Here is a 13,170-nt window from a genome sequence, read left to right as displayed (position 1 = left end):
TGTGCTGAATTTTCTTGCTCAAAAAGGATTTGATTTGCTTAAGAGTAAGAATTTTAAACCTGAAATGCTGCTGTTTTCGACAGCTCAGTAATGAAAGAAAGAAACTTACCTATTGTATCTCTTTGTCTCATTGGAATTTTAGAGCAGATGGCATCAATAACACAGCTTATTAGACAGAATATTGGCAGCAATAATCTGTACTAAAATAGCAAGCAGTTCAAATAAGCCCATATCAGTTAATTCAATAAAGTACATTTCACACAGTTTGATATGTTCGCTGCATGTCCAGTTTCACAAATCAGCTGGCATTTCACCACTCTCCCAAATACTGAATGTACCACATTACTGATATGAAGTTGTTGTTAAGGATATATTTCAGAAAAATAACCATATAACAATGTGTTTCCTAAAACCACTCTGCTGCTATTTTATCCACCAAAAAAGGCATCAAAGTATAAATTTAAGATGTATTTCACCCCATTATAGAATCTTGTGCCTCAGAAACTCTATGTTGATCCAGACAACGGAGAGAGAGTCCATGGATAACAAAGCCATCATCTTTCATTCTTTTGAAAAAGAAACAGCATAGCACTGTCAAGTTTCGATACTTTTGGGAACACAAAAGATCTCCTGACTGACTAGTTCATCAGTAGTGCCCGAAAGAGATTGGAATCAATCATGCCCTTCCGTTTTGACTGAAACTCACGTTTCTTTCTTTCATTTCATTTATTTTGTTTGCGTATAGCTTGTACTGACTGTAGGATTGTTGGCTGTAGTAGTCTACCTTTACACTGTTGTGGCATTCAACTTCTTCCGCAAGTTTTACAACAAAAGCGAAGATGAAGATGAGCCAGACATGAAATGTGATGACATGATGACAGTAAGTAAAATATCACTAGCACTTTTAAAACAGAAATGTCACCCTAGTTTTTAAACCTGATACTCAACATATCCCAAAAGCACTAGATGAAATTGAGGAGGAAAGGTTTTTCTATCATTAAGAACTTGGCACTTTGGGTCTGTTCAAGCTGCTTTGAGCCACTCTTAACAGTGCAAAGAATCTGGAAATTCACTCAGCATCCTCTGATGGTGTAAGGTCAAAATAGTAGATATATGCATGGTATAGAAGGCATGAATGGGGTATCCTGACACTATGGAACTTGCTGCTGAAATTAACATCTGTGAACAGGTATATCTTAGAGTATCTGTGAAGCTGATTTTATCTGTGCTGAAGTGAAAAGAGATTCAATTAAGAAAAATCTACTCCATAAGTAGCAGTAAACTTAAATTTCCAGTCCAATGAAATATAGTTCTAGTTTCTTTAGACCCTAGCCAGTCCAGAAGGGGAGAAGAAAGAGAGCAATTGCATGAGGCTGAGAAGACTTTACTGTGAGTGATAAACAGCTAATACTCCAAGGCCCCTTCTCCTCTCCAACCCCAAAATATAAAAATTATTCATAGGAAATGCAAAAGTATCCCAGAAATATTTACTCTGGGGTGAAGTGCCTGTTGGCACTCTAATCTTCTTATTGTACAAAGAAACACCACAAAAGAACACAATAAAATTTTAATTTTGTAATTCGAATGGCACAGGCTGAAATGAGAAGTGCTGGTCACAAAAGACCCAAAACCCGAAGTGCAGTATATACTGCATGCATGTATTTTTTCTTCTCCTGACCTCTGTATAAAGTATTTAATGCAAGTCAGATAACTGAATAATGGAAAGAATGAACTCCGTCCCATCCAATATTGTTTTAATTGGTCCCTTTGTGGACTGAATACAAAGGTCTGACCTGAAATAAAACTCACAAGATTCAAAAGTACATGAGCAGTTAGAATAATTAAAATATTTAGCAACATATTTTACATATTAAACAGTTCTGCCAAATGAACTAAAATGATTCTAAGTTAATATTTTTATCTATGGTTATAGCAGTATCTCCCCTCAGTAGTAAAAATGCATTAAAAGTCCATTCATAGTTCTATATTGTGTTTTGTTCTGCAAGATCAGATTTATCACATTATTTACTTTCATTAAAGCATGTTTCATGTAGAACTAATATTGCTGCCTGCTGTGACTAAAGAACATAGCTAGGGCTTTTCAAATATATTTTTGACATATATTGCGTGGCTGAAGATAGTTAAAGGGTAATATAACTGTTTTATAGGAGAGAGTTCCCAGAAAGTCCCCTGGAATTAGACTATATACGTGCTTATTTTTATATGCCTAAATTATACTTTAAGCATCTAAATGTGTAATTTGATAATTGGGCCCACAGTGAACATTTTGGTAAAGTGTGAACTTCTGCAGCTAGGACCAAATCCTGCAAGCTTTACTCAGGCAAATCTCCCATGGAAGTCAGAATTAGGGCCAGAGGTTGTACAGAATATATAAAAATATATATATTAAAACTGGCTTCTGGGTGCTGAAAATATCCAAGACTCGAGAGATTATCTGAACACAGTGTTTTGCAAACATTTCATACTCTGCTTTTTGCTCACAGTCCACCTCCTTTACTTTAATTGGGATTCTTGCTAAAATTTTCTAGATCCAATTAAAAGATAAAGCATACAGATAACAACAGTGTACCCTAACTGCTCAGAACACTTTTAGAAGGATTTTGAATTATTATTCATACAGTTGATAGAATACAACAAGTTTCATCTTCTAACATGAGGAAAAAGGCTGTAGACAAAATGGATCTAAAGAATAATGCATTGAAAACAGTCTTGTTTGTGGAACACTGATTTGGAAAAAAATGAATGTGCCTAACTGACTCTGATTCCATTCCAGTCATTTTATTTTAGTGTGAACCTTCCCTAAATACGAAGTTTGAATGTAAATATCACGGTGTATTGTAACATCATTCTCCATGTATTATTCTTTGTACAACTTGGTCTCAGACTTTATGGAAATACAGAACATAAGTAATACGCAGAGTTTATGCAGAAGACAAAATATATTCTTCAAGTGTACGTCAGTGTGACTACCCACTGTAGGTGCACATGCAACCAAGGTTGGAATCTTCTGCATAGCCATGTCAAGTGCTTCCTCATGCTCCCACATGAGGGCACAGACAGCAGAGTGGCCTCTGCCCTCCCTCAGTTTCCTCTTACCACCCATGGCAGAGAGACAGAACCTGGACTGTGTCTGATTGGCTCAGCCTTTTGGATAAGATTCCAAACCTTGGTGAAGAAATATTTTTCATTCCTAGTTTTATTTCTATATTATCTTTTTAGCTGTATGATTAAAAAAACAGCCACAAGAGAAGAGAGACAGGAGAATGCCCTGTACAGCAAGACAAAGTAGCACGGCTGTTAAAATGGCAGATTCTAAACCTTGAGGATTTAAACCCTGCTCTTTGTGGAATGTTCCTGATAGGCAGACATAGCAGGGTGTCTCTTCTGCCTCGTGGAAGCTCAAATCCCCAATAAATGCTCCATCTGCTGTTCCTTCTCCTCCCACACTTGGAAATCAAGGGACTTGAGGCTCAAACCGCACCTATTGGAGCAATCCATAAAGGTAGCTTCAGATCCAAGGGAAGAAACAGTGTCCCATCTGGAATCAAGATGGCTCTTTTCTGCAAGTGCTCCAGCAACCAGGCATACCTCTGGTGACAGAGACAAGAAGAGAACAAAGAAAGCAGCCAAATCAACACCAGCATCAGGTGTCCCAGCACCAGTGGGTACCTCCTTGTTGCTGACCTCTTCACCATCAGCACTGGGACAGAGAGGAGCAGAACACTCTGCATCCAAAATGTAGTGCTGCTTGAGCACAGCTCCAAGCAGACATCATGTTCACCCCAGAAGGAGGACTGTTTTCTGGACAGAGAGCCCTCCCAAGGGAAGCTGGAATGACATCTTGGGGGATATCCTAACAGCACTCATTACTGGGGTTCCCTAAAACACTGGCAGTGGATAGGCCTTGCACAACCAGGACAATATCCATACGAGATGCCACCATGGCTCTATTGGCCGTATTGGGGCCCACCATCTTATCTGTCCTGCAGTCACAGCCTATCACTCCTCCACAAGAAGGGGGATATATTGGTCTCCATCAGCATCAATAGCGAAAGTCCCTCTCACTAGAAACAAAAGAGCAGCACGGAAAACCAACAGAGCAGGCCAGGGAGTCACTTCTGCTTCCCTCTCCACCCAAGTAATCATCCTCCTCTCCTGAGAAGGCTATAACCCTGGTGCTGACACCGACGGTGGATGACTTTTGGACACTCCAAGAACTCTTATCCAAGGTATACACAATTCTAGACATCAAAACAACCATAATCCAAGAGAATACCCATGAACTATTTGACATCTTAAGTTCCATGGCACCCACAAGAATTGACTTACCTATCAACAAGGGCTTGAGGGACCCTGTGAAGGGTCTCTGGCACACCTCGACCTTGTTCACTCCAACCTCAAAGCAGGTAAAGAAGTGGTACCAAATACCACCCAAGGGTTCAAGCAGTTCTGCGCATACCCTACACCAGAGTCACTCACATCAGTCATACAAGACAAAACAGGTTCCATCAAAGAAATGCCAGAGGACAAGGATCTGAAAAAACTTGACTCTTTTCAGCAGGAATGCATGCACTTCAGCCTCTGTGGAGTTCCACATCATGACTAATACATGATAATTGCATGCTTCTTCATGATGCTGTGGACCTGCCTTACATTATTAGGCCATATGCCCTATATCCATGTATGACACCATTTGATAGACTTCACGCAAGGCCTCTACAGCTTTGGCTTAGGTCAGTCTATTCCCCAGTGAAGCATCAAGGGAGCAAACAGTTATCATTCCCTCTTGCATCCTCCGGGAACTGTCATGGTGGCTACACCCCAACCTCAAGAAAGGAGTAGCATTCAAGATCCTGTTGCCATCTGGAATGATAGTCATGGACCCTTCTGGAACAGGTTGGGGTGCGCACTTTGACTATCTACAGATACAAGGGACATGGTCCCCAGAAGCCATGAGGCTACACATAGGTGTTTTAGACCTTCAGGCCATCAGACTGGCATATATGACGTTACTTCTGGTTCTGTGGCACATAATAGTACAGGTGCTTATAGACAATACAAAGAGGTGCTTGTTCATCCCCCTATGCAGGGAGACAATCAAACTGTGGAACTGGTGCTGCACCTTGATAGCCCTGCACCTTGATAGCCCTGCACCTGCTGGGAACCAGAAACAGCTAGGCAGATTTCCTGAGCAGGCAATCTGTCTTCAACCAGGCGTGGCCACTGCTGGGGTCCATCACCAAAGGGACATTTCTCTAGTAGGAGGAAATCCAGTAATAGACCTGTTTGCCCCTAGAGACAATGCAAAGTGCCTCAACTTTTGTGCCTGGGGTCCCTACTGCAGTGGAATGAAGAATTGCTATACCCTTTTCTACCAGTCCCACTACTCCCACAACATGATCACCAAAGCCAGAGAAACTCCAACATGGAATCTCAGCGCCTTCATCCTGAAGCTGATGAAGCTCCCATTTGAGCCCCTCCCAAGACTGCTTCATTCACCACCTGATCCTTAAAATGTGTTTTACTCATGGCCATCATCTCAGCCAGAAGAGTGAGCAAGCTCAGGCCCTCACGGTGGAACCCTTGTATACCTCATTTGCAAGGACAAAGTTATTCTGAAACCGGTAGGAAGTTCATCCTCAAAGTAGTGTTTTGAATTAAACCAAATGATCAATTTATCTGTGTTCTTCCCTAAGCCACATTCCATGCCTGGGGAAAAAGAAACTGCACACTCTGTACATATCCTGTGCTCTGCATTACTACATCAACAGGACTAAATCTTTCAAACTGTCCCCCTGCCTGTTCATGATGATAGCTGGCCACTCTACAGGCTATGCTATTTCATTTCAAAGGCTGTCTAAGTGGATACTATCAAGGATCACTTGATGAGGCTGAAACAGCATCCCCTTCTTGTTCCCAAAATATGCCAACAGCCAGAATCTGCAAGGCTGCTATTTGATGCAATCTGCTTATGTTTCTAAGCACTATGCACTGGACTTGGCTGTTACATACAATGCTAGATTAGGGAAAGCAGTATTCTAATCTCTGTTTGACTGACACAACTGGTACACCTCACTGTCACCATCCTGAAGAGGCTACTGCTTGCCAGTCTCCTACAGTGGGATCCACTGTGAAACATGCTCGAAGAAGACGGAACAGTTACTCTACAGTAACTGTTGTTCTTCAAGATGTTGTAATCTGTGTGGATCCCATAACGTACCCTCCATCCCTACTTTCAGAGTCCCCAGCTAACATGGGCTCAATTTGCCAGGGAACTGAGGGAGAGTCAAGACCATTCTGCCCTTTATGCCCTGGCATGGGAGCACAAGGAGGCACAGTGACCCCAATGGACACTGCTGTGCAAAAGATTCTGAGCTCACACATATGAGCGTGTACGGCTATCTACAACATTTCAAAGAACCACAGTTACCAAAGGGTAAATAACCATTCTTTATTCAATGCCAGCCATTTTAAATACTTCTGTTTTTTGACCGATGTAACTTTCCCTTCTTTCTAGTGTTACCTGTTCCACATGTATGTGGGTGTGAGAGCTGGTGGTGGCATTGGGGATGAAATTGAAGACCCTGCTGGGGACCCTTATGAAATGTATCGAATTGTCTTTGACATTACATTTTTCTTCTTCGTCATTGTCATCCTACTGGCTATCATTCAAGGTATTTCCACTTACAATAGTAAGAAGCCTTGGAGTCTAGTGAGCCTGTTTACTTCTGCAGTGCATGTCAACCACTCATTGAATAAGATGGTTTAAGCAATATTGCTACATTCTCCATAGCAATTCATAAAACAATTAATTCTGGAAGTAGTAATTGTATAATTTACCCATAAAATATATACATTGTCCCAAGCACCAGACAAGACACCAGGAATGTGGTTTAACTAGACTGCAACTTCAAGTAACACATCTGGGTACGGTACAGCAGTAACTTATCCAGTGCAGGTCATCCTTGCTTCCATAACCTGTGCTACTTTGAGGGGATGCTCTCAAGTCCCCCAGCTTTCTGTTAACCTCGTCACAGAACCATTGCTGGGATACCACTGTTTTCCCTTTTGTACAAGGGCTAGGGGGGTGAGAAAGAAGGGGCTGTCTCCTCATTGTACCAAACATTAGGATCCCAACCCCTTTCCCTGCCTTTTTAGGAGATGCCTTTTCCTAATCTGCTTCTAATTCTGGTTTATCAGGGAACCAGATCTCCAATTGAGCCATTAACTGCACTTGACACTTGCTACTGTGACCTCCTGAATTTTAAAACCTAACCTACACACCTGATCCCTGGGCTGCTGAAAGGTGAAAAGGCCCAATCTGACAGGAAAATTCCTTCTGTGCCCAAAATTGGGACTGGCATTATGCCCACCGTAAACACACCATAAAATGGTAGGGAAGAAGATTTTGCTCAGGGCACAGAATGGCACCTCAGGTAGGGGAAAGAGTTAATAAGCCATCCATTGAACTAACAGGCTTACACTGAACCCAAGAAACCCTGCTCCTCAACCTGATGAGGATGGGGTAAAAAAAAGGTGGGTGGGGGGGAAGTTTGGAGAAAAATCCTTAAAGAAATCAAGGCTTTTCTTTCACCTATTGGCCTAGCAAAGCCTTCCACCTGCACCCTAAGTATATGTATATATCACAGTTCTGGGCTTCAGAGTAGCAGCCGTGTTAGTCTGTATCCACAAAAAGAACAGGAGCACTTGTGGGACCTTAGAGACTAATAAATTTATTAGAGCATAAATTTTCGTGGGCTACAGCCCACTTCATCAGATGCATAGAATGGACTAATGCACGCCCTGTCCCTCATGGTCTGCTCAAGAAATGCCCTCTCTGGTCTCAGGCCTCTAGTCTTCACTGCTCTCTTGGCAGAGACCTGCCTCACCTGACAAGGGGTGTAGGCTTGTTGCCCCCTTTCACAGAGTCAATCCCAGCAAAGAGTCCGGCTTATGCACTTGGTTTTCACACCCAAGGGCTACCGCTAGTGTATGCTGGCTTGTTGCGAGATTGTTTACTATACGAATAGTTGCAGTTTGAAATTATTAGGGGTAATGGCATACTCACTCTCCATGCACTAAGGATGCTGGTCGGGTACCCTAGGTATGACAAACACAGATCTACCGTGAGACTATTCTACTTAATATTATGAATGTTATCTGTATGTTTGAGCCAGTCCTTGAAAGCATGAAACCTTCAAAATGCTGAGATGGGCCAGACAATAGGGTCCCATAGAATATTCATAGACTTTTACGTTTTATACGCATTTGTGTGTTCCTGGCTCATTGGGTGGATTCTCTATGGAATCTAGAATTACTCGGGGGTGAGGAATGCAAAATCCCAAGACTGGTTGTGCAGAAGCCCAGCCTTTGAAACTTTACCTGAGGAAGAAAGGGGCAGCAACTGGTTTTACCTGTTTCAGGAGGCCTGCGATTTGTTTGCGTATAAAGGCTGAGTTTGAACTTACTGATGGAGGGGTCCTTGGGCTACAAAATGCCCCGATCTGACACTCAAGAGAGGCAAACTCTTAGAGAAGGGTTTGAAAGACTTTGGTACCTGTCAATCAGGGACTCTCACAAGAACTGATTTGGGGGCCAGAGCGGGCGTGCTGGTAAGCTTAAATATGCCTTTAGGTCCCTCTGTTGTTCTCTCTATAAGACTTTTATCCTAAAATAAATGTACTCTGCTTTAAAAGAGCTGTTTGGTTACTTGTAATCGCTGGCCTACATTGTTCATAGCCTTTGAGAAAAAGCAAAGCGAAGCACAGGGGCTGGACTTTTATGTCAGTCCTACCAGTGCGTTACAGGGAGTTGGAAGGCCGGACCCCTGGTCAGGAGAGGAGACAAAGTCCCTGCCCAGAGATAAGTGAGGGCATTCCTTGAGCAGCTTACCACACAACTGTGACAATATAAAGGTTTACATTTCAATTACGAAGCCCTCCAGCAAGTGCAGTGCAAATAATGTTATATCCAAGGGGTCGGCAACCTTTAAGAAGTGCTGTGCTGAGTCTTCATTTATTCACTGTAATTTAAGGTTTTGCGTTCCAGTAATACATGTTAACGTTTTTAGAAGGTCTTTTTCTATAAATCTATAATATCTAACTAAACTATTGTTGTATGTAAAGTAAATAAGGTTTTTTAAATGTTTAAGAAGCTTCATTTAAAATTAAATTAAAATGCAGAGCCCCCTGCCCTGGTAGCCAGGACCCGGGCAGTGTGAGCGCCACTGAAAATCAGCTCGTGTGCCGCCTTTGGCACGCGTGCTCCAGGTTGCCTACCCATGTCATGTGCTACCTGCAGGCACCACCATGCTAAGGCAACTGGAGTCTATGCTATCTGGTGTGCTGTCCTTTTGATGAAGCCTAAAACAGCTACTTCTCTCCCACTCCATAACATGGAAAAGTAATACTGAGAGGTTTTTCACATTACATCTTTCCATTTAAAACAACAGGTCTGATTATTGATGCCTTTGGTGAATTAAGAGATCAGCAAGAACAAGTGAGAGAAGATATGGAGGTAGAGCAACCATATTACATTCTGTACTGTTTCATATTATATCTTAACTAACTGATAAGAACCTAGATTACTGTGTTAAGAATGTGCTAATATCTTCATTTTCTTTCTAGACCAAATGTTTCATTTGTGGAATTGGTAATGACTATTTTGACACGACCCCACATGGTTTTGAAATGCATACTTTACAAGAGCACAATTTGGCAAACTATCTGTGAGTATATTTTTGTTACTGTTTATTCCCAGTGTCATGTTAGTTGAAGATCACCCTATGGAGGCTTTCAGTACAGCAACAGTATGCTTGAAATGCATGTATCTGAACAGCCCTGCTGTTGGGGCCCACACAATTTAAGCACATCTCAGAGAAGAAAGAACAAACATTTGATGCTTTCTGGCTCTTCCCCTCCCACTTTTATTTTAAAGTGGGTCCCACTGTTTGTTTTTTTTTAAGAGTCTTCTCACTGAGTGTTGGTAAAAGGTAGAGGCACATTAGCAAGAATGGGGCTAATGTTCAGCCAAGGAGGAGTCTGCACCGCTATGATTTTTGGTCCATTAAGTTAGGCAGTGCTGTTAGGCAGTCCATTCTGAAGCAGATAAATACATGATACAGCACCAAAAGGGAGATCTTTTAATTTAGAGTTTCATATACAAGCAACAGTAGCTATTTATTGAGAAGAAATCAACAGGAAATAGATTAACTATCGGTCTGCTCCTGCAGTTCTGCACTGAAATGGCCTTTGCTGATTCTCTGTTAAGCGGAGTAAATAGCCTCACAAAGAACTGCAATTTCCAAAGTAGTTTAGCCAATGCATGCAGTTTAAGCTACTAGGGCCCAAATGTCCAAAGAGAGGCTTATAAGTGACTGGTCCCAACTGCCCACATTAGCAAATACTCACAGAGAAGACAAGTTAAGAGGGGGGAAAAATGTGTCAACAGCAAGAGAGGACCTGAATGGCATGAGATGGCAGTCCTTGGTTCTGGCTTTGACATGTGGCATCCGATCGTAGAGTGCACATGCCACCAAGAGCCTAAAGTGCATTGGAATATTCTGGGTACTCACAGGGCAGCAGACTGTGTGTATTAGGAGAACTTGCCTTAAGAATAAATAACCTTATTTCCTTGGTTGGACAAACTCCCGCTGACTTCAGTAGTTTTACCAATGTACAAATTGCAGACTTGGGCCCTCTTGCTTGCACTAGATCACTGGATTTGACATAAGCATTGCTTAATGGTTTCTGGTTTATAGTAAACTACGTTTTTCATTTCCGTAACAGTATAAAGAGGCTAATGAATCTCCCTTCATACAAATAAACAAGGACTTCTTTGTATTCTGGTTTTATGCAGATAGTAAGGCCTGGTCTGCATTAAAAGTTAGGTCGAACCAGCTATGTCTCTCAGGGGTGTGAAAAATCCACACCTCTCAGCAATGTAGTTAAGCTGATCTAACCCATGGTGTAAACAGCACTAGGTTGATGTAAGAATTCTTCCATTTATCTAGCTACCACCTCGCAGGGAGGTAGTGCTTACATTGAAGTGTTACAGCTATGCACCTGTAGCATTTCAAGTATAGACAAGACTTAAATCTCAGTAAGAAAATGGGCCATATACCACCTTCCCAACCCCCAAAAAACCAACAGATTTTACAGGCCCAGAGAAAAGAGAGCAAAGCAGATCTTGAAATCAACTCATCTAATTAGGGTCTTGGTGGTGGTGGTTGGTTTTTTGTCACTTGTGGTCAGAGTAACTAAACATCAGCAACTCTTAAGGTGGGAGAACATGGCTTTGGCACAGTTTTCACACAGAACAGAATTGCTAAATTATAGGATAACTGTCCTCTATTTAATTTCCATGCTATGGTAGATCACAGGGTATTCTTCTGCCCACTTTCAGAGGGAGCTGTATATCACCTCTTTTCTTTGTCCATTAACATGGAGATTAGATGCAACTTTTGCACTGTTTCTTTGTATCATTATAAATATAAAATGTCAAGAAAATCGGTTTGCTGCTAAAATATTTTCTCAAGGAGTACAATGATTATATTAATACACACATTGTAACTGATTCATGACCAAGTTTACATCTTACAGTATGCCTGGGAGTCTCATATACATGGCCAATATATTTGTTCACAGTATAAAAGTAAAGCATGAAGTGCCTGCTTTGGAACAGCACAAGGCTACAGTAGAAAGATGAAGGGAAGTACCTGATTTATAAACTGTGGGTGTTTATTTCAAAATCACTTGTGAAAATATATGTACAAAAAGAACAAGAACACCACTATGTGATTTGACACAGTCAAGCTGTCCCAGAGAACTGTCTGAGATCAATTCATAGTTAAGGCGTTCAGAATATAAAGCCAAATCATTTTGAAGAATGAAAGGCTTATGATCAGCTTTCAGATATTCTTGGTGTATAGAGGGGCTAAACTGCTGGATAAGTTTCTTGTTAGGTATAGCTTGATAGGGATATGATAGCTGGTGTAAAAAATCTTTTCCAGGACTGCATCAGAAACACCAGACCTTTGAAATGGTATTTTCATGAACATTAAACTTGTTGGCAGTACCCCAAAGCCACTTATTTCTGAAAATTACTGGGTTTCCAATCATAACACCAAAGTTAGAATAGGCACTAACATAAGTCAGAGTGCTAATACAATTTCCTTCTAATAATCCATAGAGTTTAAAATGCACAAGTGCATCTTAATCGTTGTTCCAAGATGTTTGAAACCATCAGTTCTCTGATTGGTGTTATAATAAATATGTAACTAGACTAAAGCTAAGGTTCCTGTGAAGACACTGTTTTTTCATCTCTTGGTGAAGCAGATACTTTAGGGGAGGTACTGTCATGAGTTGAAAAAAGAAATGCTATTCCCATGCTGTTTTATTACGAGGTATTAATGACGCTAGAGTCATTATGGGGATGCTTGTATTCTTTCTGTATGGCTTGACTTTTTATTAAGTCTTATGATCTTTCGGTATCAGGAGGGTATTTCCAGTCATTTAAACATTCTTAGAGAAAACAAGGCTGGGATTTTCAGTGGGAGTTAGGTGTCTAAGCCTAACTTCCCTAGTATGCTTTTAAACTCCCAGCCCAAAAGGGCTAGGATATCCCTGTGAGGCTATGCTGGGTGATGTCTAGGGAAAAATTATGCAGCTCTTGAATCCCCCCCCCCCAATGTGTATGAGCCCTAGAGGCTACTCTAGCCCATACTCTGCATTAATTCCTTTCACGGTGACCCTCAGTACCTAGCAAGTTACTCAAACTAGACACAGAATTTCCTCAATAGTGCTTGACTGTATGCTAAGATACAAATTATAAAACCAATGTTGTTATAGGGCTTGTCTTCAGTGCAGTGTTAGTTCCAGTCACCTACACTCAAGTTAACTCCTTTTGAGTTAGCTTAGTTCAAGTGAGAGCAGTCACACTGCAAAACACTCAAACTGTATAGAGTGACTTGATTAGCAACACTAAGTAGCTGAGTCCCTACTGCATTACTAGCTTGAGTGTAAGCACCCCCCAATCTTCAATAGACAGCCCCCTCCTGGGCCAGCTAGCTCAAGTTTAAAGTACTACTTAAATCAAGCTAGATATTTTTACGTGTGCACAGAAGTCAGGCACACGTTGTGCAAGTTACAC

The 13,170-nt window shown here is 41.4% G+C and overlaps 1 protein-coding gene across 13 annotated transcripts in view; it reads left to right on the top strand.

Moving 5' to 3' along the window:
* Positions 1–13,170, top strand: part of RYR3 (ryanodine receptor 3) — a 581,477-nt gene that overhangs the window by 564,114 nt on the left and 4,193 nt on the right. For all 13 annotated transcript variants that reach the window (XM_073348839.1, XM_073348831.1, XM_073348834.1 and 10 more), the window contains 4 exons: positions 746–880; positions 6,539–6,695; positions 9,473–9,537; positions 9,648–9,748. In XM_073348839.1, coding sequence (XP_073204940.1) covers positions 746–880; positions 6,539–6,695; positions 9,473–9,537; positions 9,648–9,748 — 458 coding nt within the window. The remainder of the gene's footprint in view (positions 1–745; positions 881–6,538; positions 6,696–9,472; positions 9,538–9,647; positions 9,749–13,170) is intronic.

This window comes from Lepidochelys kempii, chromosome 6 (genome assembly GCF_965140265.1).
Source record: "Lepidochelys kempii isolate rLepKem1 chromosome 6, rLepKem1.hap2, whole genome shotgun sequence".
In the NCBI taxonomy this organism is placed as follows: Eukaryota; Metazoa; Chordata; order Testudines; family Cheloniidae; genus Lepidochelys; species Lepidochelys kempii.
The sequence above is the reverse complement of the archived record's forward strand: the minus strand, read 5'-3'. Positions and strand labels throughout refer to the sequence as shown.